The sequence below is a fragment of the Ovis aries genome, chromosome 4, assembly GCF_016772045.2.
Source record: "Ovis aries strain OAR_USU_Benz2616 breed Rambouillet chromosome 4, ARS-UI_Ramb_v3.0, whole genome shotgun sequence".
NCBI classification, from domain to species: Eukaryota; Metazoa; Chordata; class Mammalia; order Artiodactyla; family Bovidae; genus Ovis; species Ovis aries.
In genome coordinates this window covers 84,307,347-84,334,576 of record NC_056057.1, presented here as the reverse complement: position 1 = coordinate 84,334,576, position 27,230 = coordinate 84,307,347, and the positions used below count along the sequence as shown (strand labels likewise).

The window sequence follows — 27,230 nt, the reverse complement described above, 5'->3', positions numbered from 1 at the left end:
TATGGAATCATTATGCTGATAACTGAGACTAACGTAATGTTTCATGTCAATTATAGCCCCACTGAAAGCTGATAAAATCTTTTCTAAAGGAAAGGGAAAGCAGAGGACTGGATGTAGTAGCTGGGCGGCTGATATAGGGACAGGCAGGCCAGCAGAGGCAGCCACAGTCACAGCAGAGACTCTGCCCTGAATCTGTGGTTCTCAACGAACTTGTGCCTCTTGTTTCCACAACAGTGTTCAGACATAAAGCATAAATGTGGGCATGTGAAGAGTAGATCCTTTTCTAAAATGCTTTAAAATAAATTATTGGGTGGCCTAAGTCACATAGACACTTTACTGTCTATTTCACAGGGCATGAAATAATAGACTTTGTTATAAAAAAAAAAACACAAAGTAACATGCAATATTTAGCCTTTCCATGCTACATCTCAAATAATTTTTGTGTTCTTTCTTTTTCTTCATGAAAAACCTTCATTGAAAGTCACTGAAGGGAAAAAAAAAGACTGGAAATTGGTTATTCTTTTTGAAAACTGAAATGGTGACTTCTATTGCTGATGTTATTCAGGGGTTAATAAAGGTTTTATTGATTGTAGTATCTCACAGACATGTCACCATAGATTTAGTTGCCTGCCTGTGGCTGATAAGATTGTGTCATGATCCACCCTGTATTCCATGAGCCTGAGTCTGATCTCTTGAGGAAAAGCTGGGAAAAAGACCTGTGCTGTGTTTCTAATCAAAAGACCTCTTAATATATTGGGGTAGCATTTCTTTGTAAGCAAAGTCTCTTTTTATTTTTTAATTTTATTTTGATTTGCAGAATGGAGGATATTTTTTCCTTTCGTGTCTTGGACTTCTTTTTGATATTTTTTTAACACCCTACCTTTCTATTGTGTTTTTAAATTCATGCACATTTGTACAATTGTAAAAAGTAAGAAAACAGACTATGTCGGGAGTTCCCTGATGGTCCTGTGGCTAGGACTCAGGACTTTCACCACAGCCAAAAAATAAAACAAAATAAAAAACCCTGAACCTATCAAAATGATTAGTTTCATTCCTGATTTGTGTTATGTATTTGGCCTACAGTGTTGAAATATAACAGAAAAGCAAGATGGATTGTGAATACATATAAAAGTACCAAGCTATTATTTAGCATGAAATGTTTCTCTCTTAGACATATCTTCTAAACCACTCCGAGTACTCTTACTTTGAATCCATTCTATGAAACCATTGCCATCATTTTTCCTTATGTTTAGCTAGTTTGAACTAAAATTAACTCATACTGTGAGCTGATCTTGTTAAGCAGGAATTTTCAATGCAATGCTTCACGGGAAGGCAGCATGTCTGTCAGTTTCTTTTCATTACTCACTTGTGTCATTTAAGAAAAATTCAACTCTGTGTGATGAAAATGGTGTTGGTTTGGGTGCAAACTAGCCATTAGTGTGGATCTAATCAACTCCACCCATGCATGGTTTAAGAATGAGCGACAGGACAGGAGTGCAGCTGGAGGCTCCCTGGGAGTCTGGATCCTAAGCAGGGGAGCCCCTTACATGGAGAACTTGGGGGAGGGGAGCACTAGAATCTGGCCTTGAACTAAAACCTCAGGAATTCATTGGTGTCATCACAATGAGTACGTCCTGTGTCAGGAGTGGACTTGCATCTACAGCACAACCACAGATGGGGCCTGAGCTGCACGTCAGGGTGTGACTTTAACCTGAGAAGGAGCTCTCTCCTGACACACTGGCTGTACCAGTTAGATGCAGCCAGTCCTCCTAGGAGGGCAAGGCCCCCCCAGATGTTGGCTTTCAGAGCAGAGACCGAGAGGAAAGAAGGATGTGACTTGAATGTGCCCTGAGGTCAGACTGTCAGAGCTGAAGCTGTGACCCCAGCAGTGGAGCCCTGCTTTCCTGTGGGACTGGACGGATACAGTCCGGGTCCTGGACCCCCACCCTGGACCTGCTGGGTGGGGAGGGGGTGGGACACCTGCTCTTCATGCTTATGTGTCTGAGCAGCCCTCTGCTATTCACCTGTCGCATTGTCATCTGATGTCAGTGCCCCTAGTAAGCCTTGCTCAGGTTAATTCTGAGGTCATTTTGTCCTTTTAGGAGAACTTAATATGACTTAGTATATGATGTCCAATTGCACAGGTGAACCCAGGGCCTCCATATGTCGGTTCTCATGAGGGAAAAGGCACACTATTGTTGTTGTTGTTGAAAAAGCACACAGTTGTCACTGTTGCATACACCTGCGGTCTGTCCATGTCATTGGGTTCAGGGATCAGGTTTTGTGTCACCCATCTATACTGAGAAAATGGAACCAAGAAGTAGCAGCCTCAGTAAGTCAAGACCATGGAAGAACCCAGGTGGCTGGTAGAAAGTCAGGGATGATCTTAGTGGTGCAAGGAGTCCCGTCTACTCTTTCCTCCAGAACAGAGTCCTGAGCATGGACAGAAATGCAGCCACTGAACATCCTGGACATAAAGTTCCCAGCTCACACAGGAGTTGCTTGCAGGAAGTCGGCTGTGGTTTAACTGTTCTCATTTCCTTGTGACACCCCAGCTACCCCTTGCACAGCCTCAACCAGTAGAGGCCAGTTTGACTTTGAGCATTTTCCACGAATCAACCACAATTGACAGAGCACGTAAACACAAAAACCCTGAGAAAATGAAACCCCATCAGCCACACCAGCGCCCTCCTGCTGCCACTCAAGCTGTCACCCCATCCCCAAGGTCCTCCCCTCTCTGCACCTCCCAGGCCAGGGCAGCCCAGGGAGAGTTGGGGCAGGAGGTTGCTGAGAAGTTGGAAACCACAAGAGATACTGCCCAGCAAGGCCCTAGCTGTGGAATCAGCTGCACAAAACTTTCAGTGATTTGCAAATTTCCCTTCTTGCCTCCTACATTTAATACACTGACTCTTCACAATGAAGAAATAGTTCCACATCTCTAAGACCAGTTCAGTTCAATTCAGTTGCTCAGTCGTGTCTGACTCTTTGTGATGCCATGGACTGCAGCACACCAGGCCTCCCTGTCCACCACCAACTCCCGGAGTTTATTCAAACTCATGTCCGTTGAGTCAGTGATGCCATCCAACCATCTCATTCTGTATTGTCCCCTTCTCCTCCTGCCCTCAATCTTTCCCAGCATCAGGGTCTTTTCAAATGAGTTAGTTCTTTGCATCAGGTGGCCAAAGTATTGAAGTTTCAGCTTCAGCATCAGTCCTTCCAATAAATATTCAGGACTGATTTCCTTTAGGATAGACTGGTTGGATCTCCTTGCAGTCCAAGGGACTCTCAAGAGTCTTCTCAAACACCACAGTTCCAGAGCATCAGTTCTTTGGTGCTCAGCTTTATTTATAGTCCAACTCTCACATCCATACCTGACTACTAGAAAAGCCATAGCGTTCACTAGATAGACATTTGTTGGCAAAGTAAGGTCTCTGCTTTGTAGTATGCTGTCTAGGTTGGTCATAGCTTTTCTTCCAAGGAGCAAGTATCTTTTAATTTCATGACTGCAGTCACCATCTTCAGTGATTTGGAGCCCAAGAGCATAAAGTCTGTCACTGTTTTCATTGTTTCTTTATCTACCTGCCATGAAGTGATGGGACCAGATGCCATGATCTTAGCTTTCTGAATGCTGAGTTTTAAGCCAACTTTTTCACTCTCCTCTTTCACTTTCATCAAGAGGCTCTTTAATTCTTCTTTGCTTTCTGCCATATCTGAGGTTATTGATATTTCTCCCGGCAATCTTGACTCCTGCTTGTGTTTCATCCAGCCCAGCATTTCTCATGATGTACTCTGCATATAAGTTAAATAAGCAGGATGACAATATTTAGCCTTGATGTACTTTCTCCTTTCCCGATTTGGAACCAGTCTGTTGTTCCATGTCCAGTTCTAACTGTTGCGTCTTGACCTGCCTACAGGAGGCAGGTAAGATGGTCTAATATTCCCATCTCTTGAAGAGTTTTCCACAGTTTGTTGTGATCCACACAGACAAAGGCTTTGGAGTAGTCGATAAATATGCCTGATATATATTTTTTGGAAGATACATAGTGGTCTTTTATTTTTTAGCTTCTTATTGGGGACTAGGGTTCATTGGGTGCTGCAGTTAATGAACATAAATCTTTGTACATTTTATTGCCTTAGGAAATTGATGAGTGGGTGTTAAGATCACTTTCTGAGTAAAGCACGTTTTACCCTTGTGTAATCTCGCTGTGTGAGATCTGAGCTGGCATCGCTGGAACCGTTTCAGTTACTTGATGCCTCAACCAGGCTGCACATTAGGTTTAATGAAGAAAGGGTTTTAAAGTGTGATGCCTGGCCTGTGATGTAGTCTGGACATCAGTGACTTTTCTTCTTATATATTTACCAATCTACTTCTCTAATCATTTATTTATAGCTATAATAAGAGAGCCACTGGTGTACTCAAAAAGGGAGCAGGGTTTAAGTCAGGCAGACCTGGCCCAAGTGGACTTTGGCACTGCTCTGCGTTTAACTTTGGGCATATTTCATAACCTCTCTGGGACCTCATCTTCTTGTCGGTGAATCAGAGATGTTAGGTAACAAAATACAGGCTCGGAAGTCAGAGAAACCCTGTTCTAAATAACTATTACTTTAAAAGTAGAAGTGATGAGCAGATAACCTCTTTCATCTGAAAACTGTGGCCTCTAACTGTACCTTCCTCCAAGGGTGCTTAGAGGATTAACGGAATTATCTGGGTGAACTGTAGCAACTGAATCCCTGTTCCATCTACATCTCAACTGTCTATGGGCAATGAGATTAGAGAAAATTCTCAGTGTATTTGTGCAATTGTGAAATCTACGGATTCTACAGTAGAGCTGCCAACAGTAGATGCTAGTGTTGCCTAGGGTTTGTGTAGACCATGCATCATGACCTTATCTACTTCACCTGCTCCAGGAGACAGGGCACTGTAACTTCATCACACAGAGAGTTCAAACCACTGCCTGGGGTCACACAGATGCTAACACAGACCCAGGGTTCAAATGCAGGCCCTCAGGGATTAGAGTCTGCATGCTTCTCCTCTACCTGATGCCCCTCTGGTGTTGGGGCAGTTCTCATGGGGTTAATATGAGGATCAGGGGGCAGTGCTTATGAGACACTAGCACAGATCTGAGCGCACACTGTGAAAGTCATCCTGAGTGTCAGTCACCACAGGAATGTTCTGAACCAATAAGTTTGAATCCACTGACTTTAAAAGAGAAAGAACCCAGGCACCTTGCTTTGGCTATGGGTCCTCTTGGGGCCAGTGCCCCGAAGAAAGCACCATAACCACCATCCCAGAGAAAGACTTAGAAATGTGTTGCTGATCATTATTACAACCAGGGCTGAATTTGATAGCTCAGTTGTCATGCTGTCTCTTACCTTGGTTAGATTTCATGAAATTACACACAGACAAAAATGGACTTTTGAGTTTTTCTTTTTATTTATCGTGTCTATTATGAAATAGAAAGTACAGAATTCAAGTAGCAAAGCAGGCAGCCCCAGGGTGTGTGGCGGGGAGGGTCAGGGTCAGGATCTGCAGGGAGGTGCTGAAGGAAGAGACAGGGAGCTGCCCACTATGTGTGCTGAGAAGGCGTGAAGACTCAGGAGCCCAAGGAGCTGTGGGGACAGTGAGGAGAGAGGCTCTCCAGACCCACCCTGGGTCCTGCCCCTGAGTAATGGCAGAATTTCTTGTTACAGAGTCAAACTGTCTGTTTGCCCACTGGTTTGAAAAACTCTTACAAAATAAAGACATAATATAAAAACAACACATGAATTGAAATAACCTAAATCCAGAATAAAAACCAGGCTAGATTCTCAGCATAGCTTTTAGAGACCATAGATGATGAAGGAACGTTGATCCTCTTATGGGGCCCCTCTATCACGAGCTCTTCTGATTGCCACAGACGCCTGTTCTCCTGAACACACAGGAGGTGATGATGGCAAAGTAGGCTGTGCTCTTAATGAGGAGGAGGAGGTATGTGTAATAGGCAGAGGTGCTCATGAGCTGCAGCTGCAGGGTATCTAGGAGAAGTCCTTTGATTAGTTGCCTGTTCTTTTGAAAGGTCAGTACGCAGTGATGGGAGGAGGTCACAATGGTTTATTTCTGACGACCTACTATAAAGTGACACCCCAGCATCACCAATCCCCACAGTCAACAAGGACCACCACTACCATCACACCACCACCAGAACGACTCAGAATCCAACTCAAAGTTCAAGCCAATCGACCACTTCTGCTACATTCACTTAGAACCTTTCTAAATATTAAAAAGTAAGTTTGTCTTTTTAATGAATTTTCATTTCACAATAATTTATAAGATTGTTATTTTCATTTCCATTTTACAAGTCAACTGTGAATGGAGAAAATGAATTTGCCAGATGTCACACATTTAGAAAATACCAGAAACCATATTTCATTCCCAGCAACCTGACTGTAAAGAATACATTCTTAACTGCTCTGGAGTTCCGCATCTCCACATGTGATAAATACTCCAGACAGGAAAGGTCTTAACACAAACATCAAGTGGAATTGCTGACTTGGAAGCATCTGAGCCATTATATATTGTGCATTAGTGAGATTCCTACAAAAGTTACAATCCATGAAGTTTTCTGGTGTTCACAGAGGGTGGCTAGTGGGGTTTAGTAAAGAGAACATTGCATTCACAGAAAATGCATGCAAGATACAGCACAATACCTTCCATATAAGAAGATTTCAGTAAGGGTCATTTCACTTATTAACTACTAGCACAATCAAAATACTAGAAGCAAAGACATATCATGTTTCCCTGGTCATTAGACACAAAAGTCACACTAACAAATGAAATCCACTGTGTAAATAGTTCGGAGTGTATCATGACAGTTTCTAGAGTCATCTCACACCAAAACCAGTATTTATTGTGCTAAGATGACCCCTAGGAAATGATAACATTTAGTAGGTTACTCATGTCTGACTCTTTTGAGACTCCATGGACTGTAGCCCACCAGGCTCCTCTGTCCATGGGATTTCCCAGGCAAGAATACTGGAGTGGGTGGCCACTTCCTTTTCCAGGGGATCTTCCCAATCCAGGGATTGAATCTATGTCTCCTGCATTGACAGGCAGATTCTTTACCACTGAGCAACCAAGCCCAAGAAATGATGATAGATTTATTTAAAAACCACTCAGTCTATTTCTGCAAATCCCAACAGTATAGCTTTTTTTACCTTAAACCGAGTAAGTTCAAAAGTTAATTGTATATGGTGGAAAAAATTGCTATAGCTGACATAACAGAAAACTGAACAAAAACTTACTGTTTTCATCTTTCAGACATGCTTTTGTAGAATTTGCAACAGGGACTTGTTTTTCTAGAAGAAGGGAGAGCAAGTATTAGTTGATTGTGTCTATCTATTTTTGACAGCGTGATATGTATGTGCATATGTGTGTGCATATAGACATCTATGTGCATGCTCCATTGCTGAGTCCTGTCCAGTTCTTTGCTACCCCATGGACTGTAGCCCGTCAGATTCCTTGTCCGTGGGATTCTTCTGGAAAGAATGCTAGAGTGGGTTGCTATTTTCTCCTCCAGGGGCTCTTCCCGACCCAGGGATTGAACCCACATCTCCCAGATCTCCTGCATTTCCTGCACTGGCAGGTGGATTCCCTACCGCTGGGCCACCTGCGAAGCCATGGCTGTGGTTTAGTCACCAAGTCATGCCCAACTCTAGTGACCCTATTAACCATAGCCCACCAGGCTCCTCTGTTCATGGGATTTTCCAGGCAAGAGTACTGGAGTGGATTGCTATCTCCTTCTCCAGGGGATCTTGTTGACCCAGGGATCAAACTCGGGTCTCCCGCATTACAAGCAGATTCTTTATGTTGGGAAGTCATATATATATTATCCCTGCCTATTATTTTAGTCTGTCTATATGTCTGTACATATATGTGTGTGTCTGTGTCTCGTGATAGAATATATGTATTCTCCTGATAGAATATATTCTCCTGGCAGAAGAGGAGTCATTAAAAGTATAACAATGATGAGCCCCACAATTGCAGGTAATTGGTCTTTTTACTTTAAGCCAGGTAGACTTCAAAAGGGAAATTCATCAGAAAGCAATGCAGGAGATGCAGGAGATGTGGGATAAGAAGGAAAAAAAAAAACTGAAGCATGACATAAAGGCAAACGTGTAGAAAAACTTACCACTTTTATCCTTCAAACCATCATTTGGAGGTTTAGTAGTAGTGACAACTGAAGAGACAACTATAAGAAATGAGAACAATTATTAGTCAAATTTTCACGCCTATTGTTTGGCAATGTGCATTTGTGTTTATATATGTGTTATTAAAACATGCATATATAAGTAGATGATCTGCTGAGAAAGAAACATTCATTAAAAAATATGAGCCCTACAATCCAGGAAGAGTTGGTCTGATTCTATGTAATTCAGTAGATCAGTTCAGCATCAAAATAAATTCATTCAATCCCAGAAAATAAAACAGAATCTCTTATTTGAAGGAGTCTGGCTCCAGCAAATTTCCCATCAAAGACAAATAAAAAACCAGCCACACCTTTCTAATCACTCATATCTCCAGCATCCGATACTCTTGCAGTTGTGGTATGTGGGAATAAAGAAAACAATACTAATAAGGCTAATAGCCATTGAGTGATTATTACTGTGCCAGGCACTCGCTTACATACTGCACACGCAATATGTCATTTAATCTCCCACTGACACTGCAGTGAGGTGTATTTTGGAAGATTCCATGTTACAAAGGAGGAAGTAAGAATTAGATGCTAAGTAACTTGCTTAGAGTCATATCAGTGATGGCAGAGCTAGAACTCTAAGGATCGTTGAGGGAGATTAAATGAGACAAAGCGGCGAAAAGTACTTTGTAGAAATAATCCATAGAAATGCAGAAAAATTAGTCTATAGACAGAAAATAGAATTCCACATCAAAAATAGCTTCCTTTCTTAAATATTTTTAACAATGATGATTTTATTACTGGAGCTCAGCATTTCACTGCAATTCTTTTGAGGACTGAAAAATAGGCCAAATCACATTTATAGTCCTCTAACTAAGGGGAGGACTTCACTGGTGGAGCAGTGGATAGGAATCTGCCTGCCAATGCAAGGGGCATGGGTTCAATCCCTGGTCTAGGAAGATTCCACACACTGTGGAGCAACTAAGCCTGTGCACCACACCTACTGAGCCTGCGCTCCCTAGAGCCCATGCTCCATAAGAGAAGATACCACAATGAGATGCCCGCACTACAAGGAAGAGCAGCCCCCACTCACTGCGACCAGAGAAAAGCCCATGCACAGCAACACAGACCCAGCACAGCCATAAAGAAAGAAATAAAATTATTAAAACAGGAAAGACAATTTCTTTAAAAAAAAAAAACCTGAAGTGAGAGTTGGGTTTATTTACAATTTTTAGAAAGGCATCAAAGTGTTAGCCACTCAGTCATGTCTGACTCTTTGTGACCCCATGGACTTGTAGTTCACCAGGCTCCTCTGTCCATGGGATCTCCAGGCAAGAATACTAGAGTGGGTTGCCATTCCCTTCTCCAGTTAAAAAGGCATGCATGTAAGTGAAATATTTATTTGTATACATAATAGTTTGTTGGATGAAAGAAATTAGTCACAATAGTCATTTTGGTTCCTCCTGAGAAATTTGCTGTAAAATGGCATTAATAGAAATGCCCTCATTAGCTTTGCTGCCATGAGTAGTCAATTGGAAACATTGCCTAGTCGATTAAGTGCCAAGTGAAACACATTATAAACTGAAATTTGTTTCCTTTATGATAATCATCACCATGAAACTTATTTTAATTCTTATTTTTCCCTGATCACCAGAAAAATTAAAATATAAATACAATTAAGCCCATGGTTATATTAAAATAACATTTTGCATATTTGCTTCCCTTCTTTTTCTTATGGTAAAGCAAAATTTTAGGGCTATTTTGTAATCCTACTTTTAAAGGGTCTTAGGAAAGGATATAAAAATACAATGAATATATGAATAAATACATCTACGTCATGTTATCTAAAGCAAGTGTTTCACTGACATTATTTCATTTGCTCTTCACAGCTCCAAGAAAAGACCAAAGCAAATGTTTGGACCTAATTTGACGATGGCACAAACTAAGGGTCAGAGAAGATAAAAACTTACTTCAGAAATTCAGACTGAAAAAAAAAGAAAGAAATTCAGACAGGCACACAGCAAAACTGGCTGCACATGCTGTTTTAAGCTTGTTTCCCACTGTTTAAAAGGGCTTCTGATTCCTTCATATGAGCCCTCTGGGACCTTTCGACAGTGTGTTTATATGCAGGATTCTAAGTGACTTAGGACTTTTGAGTAATTATGGAAAGGACAATAATTCACCTGAGTGTGTTCATCCACACTCCCTTCAGGCCTGGCACGTGCTATGCTGCAATGAAAGTTGGTGAGAGGCATTTTCCAATGGCAAGAAATGCATTCATTATGTAGAATGCAAGTAAGTCTGTATACTCTAGCCTAACCCCATCATCAGTCAATCCAGATCTTAAAAACCTAACACCATGGACCATAATAAATGTACAGTAGCCAAGTTACTCTGCTTTCTGTTGATCTGCAATCTGGTTTGCACATAAGAACATCAATTTGATGTTAAGACTCATTTCTGGACTACAGTTTGAGTAAAGCAAGATTGAAGTTAGATGGCTTTGTTTGATGAATAGAACACTCATAAAGGACATACAGTTATCCTTACTTCCTAATAAACTAAGATTTTCAACTGTGGAATCTCTTTTTGTGTGTTTATAGTGTGCTAAATTGTTAGGTACTTCCATATATGTTGTTTGATTTAAACCATAGAACAACCCCAAAATACTGTATTATGACCTTAATATTTTGGATGATGAAACTGAGGCTGATAAAGTTTAGGTGAACTTTTCTCTTTCTTTTTTATTTCAAACCCTACACTTTTTTTTTTAATTCGGTAAGGAAACAGCTTGAAATTTAAGAAAGTTTTGCATTTGTTTTTCATTAATGCTTGACAGAAGAGGTGGAGTATCCCTTTTAAAAATTGTTCTAGGAGGTTATACTTATATTTCTATTCACATACCTTCATTCACTGCCGGAAAAAGAATCTCTTGATTGGTTCCTCTTTTATTTTTCTCATGTTTGACGATACACATGTGTTCTTTATCCATGGAGTTTCCAGACACAGTCAGCCAGCTGAACTTCATGTATGTGTCAAGAGTCTTAATGGTTTTTCCCTCCTGGGATGGCAAAACTTTGTTGCCTCTTTTTTCTCTCCAATAAACCTTAATAACATGAGGGAAAAAGTCCTCCAGAAGACAAAGATATGTTCCACTATTATCACGCTTGATTTCAGTAATCGAAGGAAGAAACATAGTGGGCTTGGGAGACATGTCTATATCAAGGTCTCTATCTGTAGGAGAAAATGAAATCATAATTAAAAAGAGTTATAACACAAACACAAATGTTAGTGTGATTTGGAACAACCTAGCAAGTGGTAAGAGGAGGAAAATTTGTCATTGAATTATAGCCTGGTTGTTCATCCACAGAAGGTGGTGAAGGGTGTTTTATTGTTCTTATTTTCAATGGGAAGAGAGGTTCAAGACATCATAAAACTTAAAGTCCCAGCTAATATGTAACAGAAGCTGGATTAACCTTGACATTTGTTCTTTCTCCACATGTTACGATGGGGTATGACTTTTAACTGCCCCATATCAAGGCTTCCAGCTTTCATGAACATATTTATTGTTTAAAAATCTATTTTATTCTATTATAATGGAGACTGTTTTAGGGTGAATGGGAGTGTGTGGTGGGAATGGGTTGAGGGAGAAGACCAGGTAACTATGAAAATGTCTCTATAGGGCATGTTAGAAAATATATTTATAACTCATTTTTTTTGTCAAGTGGGAAAAAGTATGCTAAAGAGAGACAAATATCTCCAAATTCAAGTTTTTGTGTGTGAGTGGATAGTAAGATAACTTTCCATTTGAGGAGTTAAAAGTACAGCTGTATTTTCTGGAGAATTTTTGCTCAGTCAGCCTTCTTGTCTGCAAACAACTCCCTACTGCATACAATTCTCCCTTAACATTTGAATTGAGTGTAGGTACATATATACATTCCCTATTATCTGCCAAGACAATGTACCAAATATGATAGCTACACATTATCTCATTCAATTTTCATACAACCCCTACTGGGTATACATTATTATCCCACTTTATGGATTAGGAGACTGAAGCCAGAAAATAATTACCCAAATTCACATAAGCAGTAAGTGGTACACCTGAAGTTCCAAGTCGACCTGATTCCAAAGCCCAGGTTCTTTGAAACACCCTTCCACATCAGGAAAGGAAATGTGTCAACTCACAAAACTTACTTGTAATAACAAATTGAAACCTTGAGCCAAACACATTCAAGATGACTGCACACTTTATACATGAATCCTTAGTAGTAGTCCACATGTACACAAGACAAATCCTATTAGATTCCTTGCACAATGTTTTTCCGTGCTGTCCTTTACAAACAGGGATTTGTTTCAAAATTCTTCCTAAGATTTTCACATCTAATCCCCTTTCACGTTCTCATTTTTTCCTAAACATTCTTAACCATATATTTTTCTTTGAATTTTTTCTTGCCTTCCCCAGTTCCCTTGGGGAAAAAATTGCTTTCTCCTGCTATATACCTATGACAAAAATTTTATTCCATTAACAAACATTTTTCTATAATAATTTCAAAATTATTCAACCCATATAGAAATCCTTAGACTAATTTAGCTTCTCTGGCTTCTTCAAACCCTAGGGAAACTATGGTGGCCTTCAGTTCAAGAGATCAGGCTTCTGGTCCTGCTTCATTTTCCTCATAAGTTCTGTGACTGAGCCAATTAGGTCTATTAAAGCCTTTGATGTTTTATTTATTTGAGAATGAAGTTCACGTAAATCGTTAGTGTTTTTGCCCAGGAAATCCCCTGGACAGAGGAGCCTGACAGGCTACAGTCCATGGGGTTGTAAAAGAGTTGGACACAACTTAGCATCCTAAACAGCAACAGCAAGCCAGGGCTGCAGTGAGACCAAAATGAAACAAGATCTGAAGAGTAAGTTGATTAAAAATGCTATGGAAATAAGAGATAATAATTATCATTATTGGTGATTTGTTTGTGTTGATTGTGTGTTTCAACATGACATATTTATATCATGGTACCAGAGCTCATCCTTACTGATGAGAATTCAGTATTTTGGTTGCAACTGAATCCCTGCCAATTAACCCTGGACACTGGTTCCTGTGATTGCAATTCCACTGTGCTCTCAACTGTCTGAAATCCTCAACTCCATCATTACAGGAAACATGCCTTTCACAAACCAAACAGATAGGCAATTATTAGTCTTATCTTAGCCAATGTATTTCCAGGGTTAAAAAAATCAAAAGGAACATTGGCTAAAGCCTAATATATGCAGTTAGCATATTAAACTGCTTCACTTGTTTTGTTCAAAACAAATGGCATTCCCCCCAATCAAGACCGCAATTGATTTTGGCTCCAAGCTTTGACTAGAAATTTTAGCCTTGAATTGACTTCTATCCAGCTCATGAACAGAGTTCTGCTTGTGAGTCCTTGTAGCAGGCCTTTAAGACAGGATGACTAGAGAAATGGCAGGATACCTGGTCCTCAAATTCTCCTAGAGTCATATTGCATCATGAAAACCTTCCCTGCCTGACTCTGCAGGGTCATCTCTGAGTGACATTAAACTTTATGATGTTCATAACATTGATGCCCTGGAAGCAAGAACTGGATTTATTTAAAGACCATTTCTTCCATTTTATATAACAGATATTGAAGCCAATGTCCCCCTTTTACTTCATTTTCCTCCCAAAGACTCCTGCATTGAGATCTCTTTCTAATATTATTTTAACATACGTTATTGGAAAATTTGGTACGCTTCTTTATCACTTTATTAAGAATACTATTCCACTACCTTTTTTCAGCTTTTAAAGTTTTCAATCACTTGTTTATAGAGATAGAACATACACATATCTCTCCTGTCTCTGAGAATGAAATCTTACCCTGTGCTTCCTGCCAGGTCTTCACAGGCCTTTTTCCTTCTACTTCCATGAGTACCTTTGATTTTCTATTCCTATTTTTGCCTCTACCTGAACCTGTGTGTGTGTGTGTGTTTAAATATTCATTTATTCGGCTGCACCAGGTCTCCAGTTGTGGCACACAGGATCTTCTTTGCAGCATGCGGGATCTAGTTCCCCAATCAGGGAATGAACCCAGGCTGGGAATTCAGGGAATTCAGAGACCCGGTCACTGATCCAGCAGGAAAGTCCCTGTATGTGTGTTTTTATCTTCAGTTCAGTTCAGTTCAGTTCAGTTGCTCAGTCGTGTCCGACTCTTTGAGACTCCATGAATCGCAGCATCCCAGGCCTCCCTGTCCATCACCAACTCCCGGAGTTCTTCTCAAATAAAGTTTGGAAACAAGCAACTTACATAAAATGACAAATAGTATGTTTCTTTTTCTGCCTTGGGTTTTGATAATTTAGTAAGTTCTAACTCCAACAGAGCATGAGGAATCAGATAATGTGTTTGCAAATCCTAGTTCCGTGAGATAGATGCAGGACATAGAGAATTGTGCCTGTTTTGAATTTGTGTCCAACTTTTTTCAATACTTACATAAATATATGGAGAAATTGACTCTGCTATGGTGACACAGAGGTGACTTTCAGCAAACCACATAAGGTAAGAATGTGTCAAGAACTGAAGAACTGTCCCTTCTCTCTCTGGGCTGCTTGGATTACCTCTGTTTCCATCTCACATCCATTGGGAGTAGAGTTCCATCTTTTCTCACTATTTTGCCTGAATCTTTTTAAATATTTCAAAAAGTGTTTTCAGTGTAAAGTCAGTTCCTGGTCAAGAGTGTCACTTAGAGTAAATATGTCTTTCATTACCAAAGAGGAACAGAAGCATTGTTTTCACACATGAGAGTAAAGCTAATTATAAGCTACTAAGTAGTCAATCAAAGTACTCATTTAAATGGTGAGGCTGAGTGCTTAGTCACTCAGTTGTGTCTGACTCTTTGAGACCCTTTGGACTGTAGCCTGCCAGGCTCCTCTGACCATGGATTTTTCAGGTGAGGATACTGGAAAGGGTCAGGCTATGAACTGTAAATTCTCAGGATATAAAAACATAACTTAAATGTTTCTAACATCAATAACAGTCCAGACCATTCACTTTGGAATAGACAAATCCTTATTGAATCCTAAACTTTTTGCAATGTATCTTGTCAGGTGACTTTAGGCTAGTAACTGAGCTTCTTAAAACCTCAGTGTCCTTATATATGAACTGGGAATAAGATGATTCCTGCTGAGGAATGAGATACGGCACTGAAACTTCCTTTGCTGTCTGATTCTCAGTAAATGGAAGCTGATACTAAAATTCTCTTTAGTGGGATGACTTAAGGTAAGGACATTTCATTAAATTCTTCCACCAGATAAAATATATGAGTTTTATAAGCTATAAATATTACATCAATTGAGAAAGAAACAAGCCCATCAATCCAAGATCTGCTGTCTGTCTAGCAGCCGCAGCTCATAGAACATGGGTCCCAATCAAGCCGGAATCTGTAAAGCTCATTGGGTAGAATAGAAACTGTTTGACTGTTGGGACTCACTCTATCTTTGTCTAGCTTACTCTTTTATCTCCAGCATCCAACATAGAAACTGTCCTCAATAAATAAATGCTGAGAGAATGGGCAGATGAGGATGTTCAACCATGTAAACAGTTTTCATGGACTTTGGAGAAGACATGGCTCATAAGTGAGGCAGTAAAAGTCTCTCTGTCATGTCTGACTCTTTGCAACCTCATGGACTGTAGCCCACCAGGTTCCTCTGTCCATGAAATTCTCCAAACAAGAATGCTGAAGTGGGTAGCCATTCCCTTCTCCAGGGTATCTTCTTCACCCGGGGATCAAACCTGGGTTTCCAGCATGGCGGGCAGATTCTTTACCATCTGAGCCACTAGGGAAGACAGGGCTCACTGAGCTCACAAATTCCATGAAACTGATCCATATCCAGGCAATGTAATAAGAGATGTGACTGCATACATTTCAACTTATCTCAGCCTCCCTCTAAGAAGCTACAGTAATAAGAATTGGAATTTATCTATGTTCTATAGTCATTCCATATACAGTGACCAGTACCTGCAGAATTATTGTTCATATGCTAATGCGGGAGACCTGGGTTCAGTCCCTGGGTTGGGAAGGTCTCCTGGAGAAGGAAATGGCAACCCACTCCAGTACTCTTGCCTGGAGAATCCCATAGACTGAGGAGCCTGGTGGGCTATGGTCCATGGGGTCACAAAGAGTCAGACACGACTGAGTGACCTAACTTTATAGTCATTTACTATAAAAATTTTATGTACTGATTTTAGGGATAAGAAGAAAACAGATAAAGTAGTTTTGTAAAGTATTGGGAGACAAGGACACCGTGTTTTATCTCAAACTGTAGAGAAAAAATAATTAAGAAAAGTGATTCTCACTTAATAGATTGTCTAGAAGAACAGGAAATTTAATCAATAGCTTATACCACTGTAATGCCATGTTAACGGTGTAAGAATATTGACACATAAACGAAACAATGAAAAAGACATGATACTCAAATATTTTACTATCTAGTCTGAGTCTATTTTAATAGTTTATGTGTGTGTGTGTATTTTAAAATAAAAATTCCATTGTTTTTTTTTCCATTCTGTTTTTGAGGAGAGAATAAATCATTTACAAAGTAGTTGAGTTTCTTATACAGTGACCAGTACCTGCAGAATTATTATTCATATGCTAAGACCAAGCATGCGGCAGTTAGATGAAGTGAATACTTTAGATCCTTGGGTCAAGAAGATACCCTGGGGAAGGAAATGGCAACCCACTTCAGAATTTTTGCCTGTGGAATCCCATGGACAGAGGAGCCTGGCAGGCTGCAGTCCATAGGGTCGCAAAGAGGTGGACATGACTGAAGCAACTTAGTACACAACACAGATTGTTTTCTCTGCAAAAACACCTGTTACTTTCCCATAACTAAGGCAAAAAAGAGAAAAACATTACTCACCAGGGGAAGCTACTATGAGCTCAGTTGCTTTTCCAAATATCTTCTTCCAGCCTGAACTGTCACACTGGTTGAAGCTCCTACAATAATCTTAGCCTTCTCCTAACTTCATGTCATGACTGGAAGTTAAAAATTTTGTACTGGAAATTTGATCTTCTGGATTCTTTTGAAAGTCCTTAAACATAGGTTTTATGGTGTTTGATGTTTTATTAATTTTCCTCAGACAAATGGACCCAAATATCTGCTTTCCATGGAGGAGAAATCACTGAAGACACTGATGAAAAATGAAAGGAATGAAAACAGGAAAAGAAGAGTTCACCACCAACGGGTTAACCACCTGCCTTCCTAAATTTCCAGTAATAGTATTCAAAGAATTAAGCCTTTTTTTTTTTTTAATTTCCAGGTGTTCAACTCTGTTGAAACCGCTCAGAGTTTGCATCAAAGAAAGACCCTTCTTTTCTCACAAACACCAGAACTTCTCCCTTAGGGATTTGGGCCTATACTGTTGAAAGGAAGAAACTCTTCAGTCACTGAAAATGTAAATACTCCATCACAAGTGTACTTGTAAAATGTGAGCAAAGTTCTCCACTTACTGGGTAACATTCTTTACCATGGCAACACAAGATGAGAAAATAAGTTCTGTGATGAGTTGTTTTTCTTTTTCCCTAGGATAAAAGAAATTTGTAGAATTTTCTCTCCTTTGAAATAATAGATTCCTTATTGAAACTATAACTTGAAAACAATATCCATTTATCTGATATGTTGTAAGAAGACTCTTGGAGACTGTTTCGTAATCTGGAGATACTCATCTTGGATCAGGCTAAAAAAAGGTTGTCAGAGGCATCTGGGTGCTCCTCTGAGCACAGATGAGCTGTCCATCCTCCAGGACCCACACAAAACAGGTCAAGTATCCCTCTGTCCATGCCAGATCCACCTGATTGTTGCTGGCCTAAGTCCTATCACCAAGCAGTGCCTTTGCCCTGAGAATGGAAATAGACGGTCACAGTGACAACTGTCCATTCATAGTAGCTGAGCCCCTAATACACAGGAGAAGATGAGAGATCTGGATGAATATTTTGTTTAGAAAGCTTTTTTAATTGAAAATTAAGTTATTAGTATTAATACTTTGAGTTGTCAAATACCATTTGGGCCTATTGAGATCTCAGTGGTATCTGAGGTACCACTCTGATACCTTGTACTCTGTACCTTGTACTCTGTTTTTCCTTATTCTAGACCATGAATGAAATTATCAGGAGCTTTAGGAGTTGCCTACTTTTCCAAACCCATGAAAACTTTACCAATAAAATGCAAAAGAGTAAGTAAAGAGTTATAAAATCATTTGTCAAATTTATAAGAAAATTCCAGAGCTCTAAGAAGAAAGAATACAAGTTTTTATAAAGGGCATAAAATTAAACTTGAATAAATAAAGAGACATATCACATTTGTGTAAGAAAAACTAAATATCATAAAGATACTGATCTTTCCTAAATTCACATTTATGAAGTTACTATAATTCTTATGAGAATTAAGAAAATATTGCATTTTTTGTTCTATGGTATAAGGTTCAGGGTTAGCAAGTTAAATAACATTAAATATGATTAAGAATAATATTGACTAGACAGTTGGCCTAACAGATCTAAACCCATACTGCAAAGTTACTGACACAATATGATAATGGTGTATGAATACTGAGACATAAATGAAATCCTCTAGCAAATACTCCAAGTACATGTTGATATAAAAATATGGTAAGTCATTTTTAAGTTGTAGGGAAATGAAGAGATTATCTTAAAAGTAGATTAGGATGATTAATTATCTGTTGGGAAAACAGAAATAGTTTTCTATCAAACACAACATAAGTGAAGTTCATATTAAAAACTTCTAGAGATGTGAGTGATGGCACCCTACTCCAATACTCTCGCCTGGAAAATCCCATGGACGGAGGAGCCTGGTGGGCTGCAGTCCACGGGGTCGCAAAGAGTCGGACACGACTGAGCAACTTCACTTTCACTTTGCACTTCCATGCATTGGAGAAGGCAATGGCAACCCACTCCCGTGTTCTTGCCTGGAGAATCCCAGGGCCTGGTGGGCTGCCGTCTATGGGGTTGCACAGAGTCAGACACGACTGAAGTGATTTAGCAGCAGCAGTAGCAGAGATGTAAATCTCCAATACTTGGCCACCGTATGTGAAGAACTGACTCACTGGAAAAGACCCTGATGCTCGGGAAGACTGAAGGCAGGAGGAGAAGGGGACAACAAAGGATGAGATGGTTGGATGGCATCACCAACTTGATGGACATGAGTTTGAGCAAGCTCCAGAAGTTGGTGATGGACAAGGAAACCTGGTGTGCTGCAGTCCATGGGGTGACAAAGAGTCAGACATGTCTGAGCGACTGAACTGAACCGAGAGATGTGAGTTAAAAGGAACAAGTAAGAGACTACTTGACTCCTTGGGTAGAGAAACTTCAAATAGAAAGAGAACAGGAGACATCCTTACTTAATAGTTATTTTTTAAGAAGTAGGAATGTGAGCAATTTTTACAGCATTTTCAAATATATAGTTTTAGAAAAGAATGAACGATGAAGACATACTGATGGTGGTAGGGAGGAAAGTGACATGATAAGATCTGTGCTTTAGAAAGAAAAAGAGCAGGAAGATTGGTTGTCAGGGGAGCAATCCTGGGGAAGCTGACACATTTCAGAGATGGTTGCCATGAGCCACTGAGAGGTCTCTGAGGACCCAGGTTACTATAGTGACAGTGGGGATGCATAGAAGGGCTGGTGCAATAAATATCAGCAGATTTGTCAGAGCTTCTAAGGAATTCACAAAAGATAAATGAAATGGCCATTAGCAAGGTTGAAAGTAAAGAAAAAGATGTTTTAACATCCTGGGACACATTCTGTGTAGTGAAGCTTCATGGTCAAGACTGTGGGGCAGCCACACACATCCTTGTCCTTCAGGGAAATTCCTACCCATCTCACAGCAATCAGGGGCAAGGAAGGAGCTGGGTATAAATACTCTATTTTTCCTGTGCTAACCAGATAGGGGATGATCAAAAATTCAGGCTGCTATTTTACAAATTTTGTCCCTTCAGTATAGAAAACTTAACTACAGAAGCTATTTACTGATCCTTCTTATTGGTTCAACCACACAAAGCGTGACATATATAGACCCTCTCACTTTTTGGCTATGTATTGACTTGGATCTTCTGGCTCCACAAAGCATTCTCAAAGGTCCATTAATTTCTGACTATAGGAAATGAACAATCATTAGTTTAATTTGATATTTCCTTTGAGGTACATAGTAAATAGCACAGTGCAACTCCTATCATTATTTTCTAAATATGTGAGCTGTTATACTGCTTAATCATGTTTTATCCCAAAGATGGGAATTCTTTCTGTTCCAACCATTTTCATCAGAGGATCAATTTTCCTACCTGGATACATTTGCAAGAACACATGCTGCATCTCTGTGAATATACAGATCACCCTGACTCCCCCACTTCTCTTCTTTATCCTCTCATTACTTCTTGTTGGTTCTGGGTAGAGTGTAGGGAAAAGCATATGTTTAAATGACATTTATACTTGGCTTCAAACTGTGTCTCTTCTGATATCAATACCTTTGTGATCTTGGATGCTACAGAGTTTCTCTGAATCCCAAGTTCACCATGCATTAGGGGTAAGGGAGGATATGATAGTACCTAAGTCAGAAAAATGAGGTCAAGTTCAGGTCTGGAAATTAGTGGTGCTCAGCCGTTGCCAAGTGTTCCCAGCAGCCACAGAGGAAGCACAGGGTAATGGGGCCATCTCAGCCAAGGCCGCAGTTTTGTCTTCAACTGTGTAGACTGCAAGTAGCTCCTGGGAGGAACACTCCTGTCTGCTTCATCTGTATATTCTTTACATAGAGGCCAGGCCACAGATAACAGTTACAAGCACTAACAGGTATTGAACTCGTACTGTGTGACAAGCATGGGTTTAAGTTCTTTACATGGATTGACCCAATGAATTGTCCACAAACCCTCCAAGGTGGGAACACTTATTACAACCCTTTAACTGAGGGAGAGCTTGAATCTGAGAATGTTGAACAGGGTAATTGTGTGTCCTGTGTGGGGGCACCCATGCATATTTGAAAAAATGGGCATTTGAGGTGGAAAGGGACATGCTTCATCACAAGCTTTGAACTGCACACAATAAGCCCATAAGCCTTTGTACAGATGCCTCCAAAAATCCTTGATTCACTTTTGAATTTTTTTCAATATGGCAGCCACCTCCTCCATGAACCTATCCTCTCCCAGCTTGGGCACTATGACCTCCTTGCCACCATACACCCTAAACTTCAGGTTCTCATCACTAAAGGTTTTCATTTATGAGTAGCTCTCAAGCTGCTAGCAGTGAGGTCTGGAGTGTGTCCAAAAGAGTTCCAGTGAAGAACTCCAGTCAAACCAACCTCTCAATTCAGTCTCCGTGATTGAGCAGGAAATCATTTACTCTTTTCTATGACCTGTGAAGAATATTTCTGTTTTTCCCAGCAGGGTAGATGGGGCAGTGCAACCCCAAATGCAGTAATCAAAGGACATCTTAGTGTTTCATTTTTATGATTTTCTGTTGCTCAAGAGATTTGTCATGTCTCTTTGCCTTGAAAAAAAATTCCTAGAACTCAGAAGTCAGGAAAAATTCATTGCATTAAAAAATCCCTCTGCAGAGAATTCTCTACATTTTCCCAATACACAAAACTTCATTGTAAAGCAGATCAGGGAAATAAATATGCAGAACAAAACCTAAACAATATTAGAAAAATATAAATGACAATAAGTTTATGCTTCAGTCTTTTTTAAAGTCATAAAATAGTTAAAACACATGGTCCCTGGTACAAGAGACCAAGTTAAAGTTGGTTTGTTTACTATCCAATTCCTTCTTCCCTGCAATTACAGAAATAAGAAGAACCTGAATCTTGGCCTGTGGTTGTGGGATTCTCAAGCAAAAATATGATGACCTGGGAAAGCAGGAGTGTCCAGGGTGCAAGAAGACAGGAAGGGTTTTGGGTTAGGAACAAGCCCATGAGTACCATTCTGGAATGCATTTCTGTGTCAGGCTGGGAAACTGTCCATTTCAGAGAGAAGTGTGTCACTTTATCTCTTACCACCAGGACAGCAGTTCTTAAAAATCAACTTGAATAAGAATCAGCTATGGAGTTTATTGAAAAATGCACATTTTCAGCCTTCATTCCTATATTTGTATTCATGGTGTTGGGTGCCACCTAGAACTAGCATGATTATCCCAACTCAGGTATTTCTGATGCAAGTGGTCGACGGACCACAGTTTAAGAAACACTCCTCTGATAGAAATTTGGAGGATCCAATACACAGGAGATCACATGCATGTGAATCTCACATTTCTGTTCATGCTAAGTTGCTTCAGTTGTGTCTGACTCTTTGCGACCCAACGGATTGAAGCCCACCAACTTCTCTGTCCATGGGATTCTCCAGGCAAAAACACTGGAGTGAGTTGCCACGCTCTCTTTCAGGGGATCTTCCCGACCCAGGGATCAAACCCAGGTCTCCTGTAGCTCCTTAATTACAGGTGGATTCTTTACCACTGAGCCACCAGGAATTTCACATCCTTAAATCTAGCCCAATAAGAAAGCCATACTCCTTTCACGTATGACTCTTCAGCTGAAAGAGATACTATTCATTGTCTAATTGTTCACCCAAAGCATTCTTTATGATGAATTATTGAGAAAAAAATAACCTGATAAATCTCATTCCAGTTTGGGACTTGGCCATGTTAATGTAGAGGGTAGGGGTGGAAAGAACCCCTGGCTTGACTTGTTTAATGCAGAACAGTTCTGGCTGTGGGCTGAATTCAAAAGAAAGTGGAAGAAGAGTACAATGGTTGACATTGTTACAGAAACCACTGTTTTCCTACACTTTCACTATGTCAGCCATGCCCTGATTGGTTATATGAGGGAAATATCAGTTTTTCCAGGAGAAATATGATACTAGTTTGAGGTTCAGGAAGTCCAAGTTTTCATTTTCATCTTGTCTTACTCTTCATACTCCTGAATATTGAAGATGCTTCATTCCCAGCCATTTTCTCTGGATAATGATCAGATCAATGATTCAGTATAGCTAAACTTTTCATTATTTTTTATGTTTGTGATTTTTATTTCATTATTTCTTAAAACTTATTTACTTTCTGCATCAGGTCTTAGTTGTGACATGCAGGATCTCTGTTGCATCGTGTGGGGTCTTCCCTTGTGGCGCAGGAACTTCTAGTTGTGGAACAGGGTCTTCAAAACATGCAGGTGTAGTAGCTCCAGAACACAAGTACCCTGCATTTCAAGGCAGATTCTTAAACACGGAACCACAGTGAGGTTCCCAACCTTTCCATGCTCTCCTAAATATTTCCCTTAACAGATCAATCCTAGGTGCCCTGTCTCCTAAAGAGGAGGTTGAATAGACTCCAGCACCTCCTAGGCGAGTTAAAAGAAGATGAAGCCTGACAGTTGCTTGTCTGAGGCATGAAGATGGAAGCCTGCTTTTAGAAAAAACTGTGGCTTTGGTGGGGAGAGGTGAGTGACAATTGAGTATAAAAGTTGGGGGATGGGCGATGAGCTCAGGATTTCATTTTGTTCAGAGTAAAGAGAATTGGCATTGACTGCAGGAAGTGAGGCAGGGGTTGGTCTGTCTGGGCTGTTTTTTGGCAGTGACAAGCAAAATTTCAGTGCAGTGTAAAGGAGGGCTGAACCAATGTGCTTCTCCCAGACAGCACAGTGGTACACTCCAGAATCACTTTCTTGAAGACTTGAGATTACAAATTTATATATCTTGTCTGTGCCTTCATAGCAGTGGTATTTCCCTGGACTGATTCCTGATTCCAACACAACCTTTGAGTAGGAGACATCATAGTAGAGAAGGCGTCGGGGTATTCCCTCCTGGAATTTGTACCAGTGGATATATTTGATGTTTTGTGTAGGAAGATCACAAGGGATTACAGCAGAGGACCCAGCTGCCCTGGTGATTGACATCCTGTCGCCTTCCATGTTGGAAGATACCTGAGTGACTGCAATGGGAAAAGCAACAAAAAATCCTGAGGAAGAGGAAACAGCATTTCTTAGTATGACTCCCCCACACATACCACACACACACATACACACCATTGCCAAAAAAATACAGAAAAATCCCAGGAGCATCCAGGCAACACACTCACCAAGAGCCAGGAACACCAGAAGCAGCACTGGGGCCCGCAGCATGGCTGGGACAATAATGAGGCTGGGGTTCCCAGCAGATGTGACCGGCAGGGGAGTTAGCGAGGATCTCTCTTAAAGACCACCAGACTGAGCCCAGAAGGGGTGGGTGCTGGAGGAGGCCTACGGAGGAGCCCCGCCTCTCTACACCAATGCCTTTCTTGAGGGCCCCCTGTGGCAGGCTGGGAGCAGCCACCTCCCCGACGGGAGAAGAGAAGCCTGAGCTCTGAAAGCTCAGAACTGCAAGCAGAGGGATCAGGTGGGGGTGGATGGAGAAACACGGACAAAATTTGCCTTTGCCTAGTGGAGTGAGCAGACCTGAATGAGGCTAAGCTCCCTGCAGTTCAAGCTTTCAGTGCTGATGCTGCTGCCAGGGTCTTCTCCAGTGATGAAGTGTCTATAGTCTTTCCCAGGGCTACCTTTCCTCTTATACCTGTAAGCAAACTTTGAGACAACAAACAGCAAATCCAATAAGAACTGAACCTGCTCTATTAAAATAAAGGTTATAATGTTGGTCTGCATTTGACTCTCAGTAGTAAAGGGATATGTGTGTGTGTGTCTGCGTTACAAATCATTTTGATAGACAGTGTATGTTCATCCCTAAGTAAAAAGCCACCTTACATTGGGTTTCCAGGTTTCTCAAAAAAAACAAAAATAAATAAAGCAAGGAGCTTTACAAAATTTGGAACAAACTTAAACTGAAAATATATATTTTGTCTATCTGAAATTCAGGGAAATGCAAATCAAAACAACAATGAGATTTCACCTCACTCCTGTCAGAATGGCTAGTATCAACAAGGCTGGAAATAACAAGTGTTAAAGATGTGGAGAAAAGAGAAGGTTTGTGCACTGTTGATGGGAATGTAAACTGGTGTAGTCACTATGGAAAACAGTATGGAGCTTCCTCCATAAGTTAGAAATGGAGCTACCACACGATCCAGCAATTTCACTTCTGAGTGTTTATCCATAGAAAACAAAAATACTAAGAGATACCACCACCTCTATGTTCATTGTTTATAACAACCAAGACACAAAAACGACCTAAGTGCCCAAAACCAGATGGACAGATAAACTAGGTGTGGTATATATGTGTGTGTATATATATATATGGTATATATGTGTGTTTTATATATATATATATATATATATATATATATATAGAGAGAGAGAGAGAGAGAGAGAGAATTACCATTTTGTGCCCTAATTATGTGGTGGATTTACAGCACTCTACTGGAGTGTTTTGGAGCTTCTTAGATGACAGATGTGGTCCAGCTACAGAAGACAGAATCCATGTGCATCCAGGTCAGATAATATTGTTCAATCCCTTCCAAACATCAAAACAAATATTTCAGTCTCACAACAAGGAGCATATAAACATACAGTCGATTATAAAAGCAGTGCAGTTCAGTTCAGTTCATTTGCTCAGTCGTGTCTGACTCTTTGTGACCCCATGAATCGCAGCACGCCAGGCCTCCCTATCCATCACCAACTCCCGGAGTTCACTCAGATTCACATCCATCGAGTCAGTGACTCAATCCAGCCATCTCATCCTCTGTCGTCCCCTTCTCCTCCTGCCCCCAATCCCTCCCAGCATCAGAGTCTTTTCCAATGAGTCAACTCTTCGCATGACGTGGCCAAATACTGGAGTTTCAGCTTTAGCATCATTCCTTCCAAAGGAATGACCCAGGGCTGATCTCCTTTAGAATGGACTGGTTGGATCTCTTTGCAGTCCAAGGGACTCTCAAGAGTCTTCTCCAACACCACAGTTCAAAAGCATCAATTCTTCGGCGCTCAGCTTTCTTACTCTCACATCCATACGTGACCACTGGAAAAACCATAGCCTTGACTAGACGGACCTTTGTTGGCAAAGTAATGTCTCTGCTTTTCAATATGCTATCTAGGTTGGTCATAACTTTTCTTCCAAGGAGTAAGCACAACTCTGTTTGAATATTTAACCAAGAAGGGAAAGAGTAGATCTTACAATTTTTTCTTATAATAAAAAAATAATCTGTAACTATATACAGTGAAGGATATTGACTTAATGTGGTGACCATTTCAATATATAAAATATAAAATTTCTATCTTGTATAACTGAGAATAATATAATATTTATTTTTTAAATATGTTTTTTAAAAAGAGAGAAAAGTAGTGGATTGAATGAAGTATCTGTGCAGCAGGCATAGCGGCAAGCAAGCTGGCAGAAGCAGCCAGTTGCAGCAAACAGGAGCCCTGCCCTGAATGTATGGTTCCCAAGACACTCCAGCCTCTCTTTTCCACAACAGTGTTCAGACATAAAGCAAAAATGTGGGCATGTGAAGAGTATGATCCTTTTTTAAAATACTTTAAATTCTTGGCTGACCTCATTCTTGGTCTCTTCAGTGTCTATTTCATGGCTCATGTTTGATACATAAACTGCTATAAAAATACAGAGTTAAATGTAACTTTTTGCTTTTCACATTGCATCTCAAATTTTTTGGGGTTCTGTCTTTTTAAGCATGAAAAAAAAACATAATTGAGGGAGTTCCAAAAGGGAGTGGTTATATGTATACCTATGGCTGATTCATGTTGAGGTTTAACAGAAAACAGCAAAATTCTGTAAAGCAATTATCCTTCAATTAAAAATTAATTAATTAAAGAAACATAGTTGAAAGTCACCAAAGGGAAAAAACTGAAGATGATGTCTCCTTTTTGAAAGTTGAAATGAGGACACCCACTGCTGATGTTAGTGAATGGCTAGTAAAGAATTTATTGATTCACAGACATGGTATCATATCCACACATATATACATACACCTGACTGTGGCTGGTAAGATAATGTTAAGATCCACCCTATATTCAGTGAGACTGAGTGATCTCTAATGAAAAGTTGGAGACAAGTTTTGTGTTGTGTTCCTGATCAAAAAAC

At 40.2% G+C, this 27,230-nt stretch overlaps 1 gene segment (V, D, J or C); it reads right to left on the bottom strand.

Annotated features, from left to right (window-relative positions):
- Positions 1 to 5,412: 5,412 nt before the first annotated feature.
- Positions 5,413 to 24,417, bottom strand: LOC101123370 (T-cell receptor gamma chain C region C10.5-like). The segment is given in 7 exon segments: positions 5,413 to 6,015; positions 7,282 to 7,335; positions 8,169 to 8,228; positions 11,076 to 11,405; positions 17,084 to 17,134; positions 23,827 to 24,141; positions 24,289 to 24,417. Coding segments are annotated over 7 exon segments (996 nt in total).
- Between the last annotated feature and the right edge of the window lie 2,813 nt (positions 24,418 to 27,230).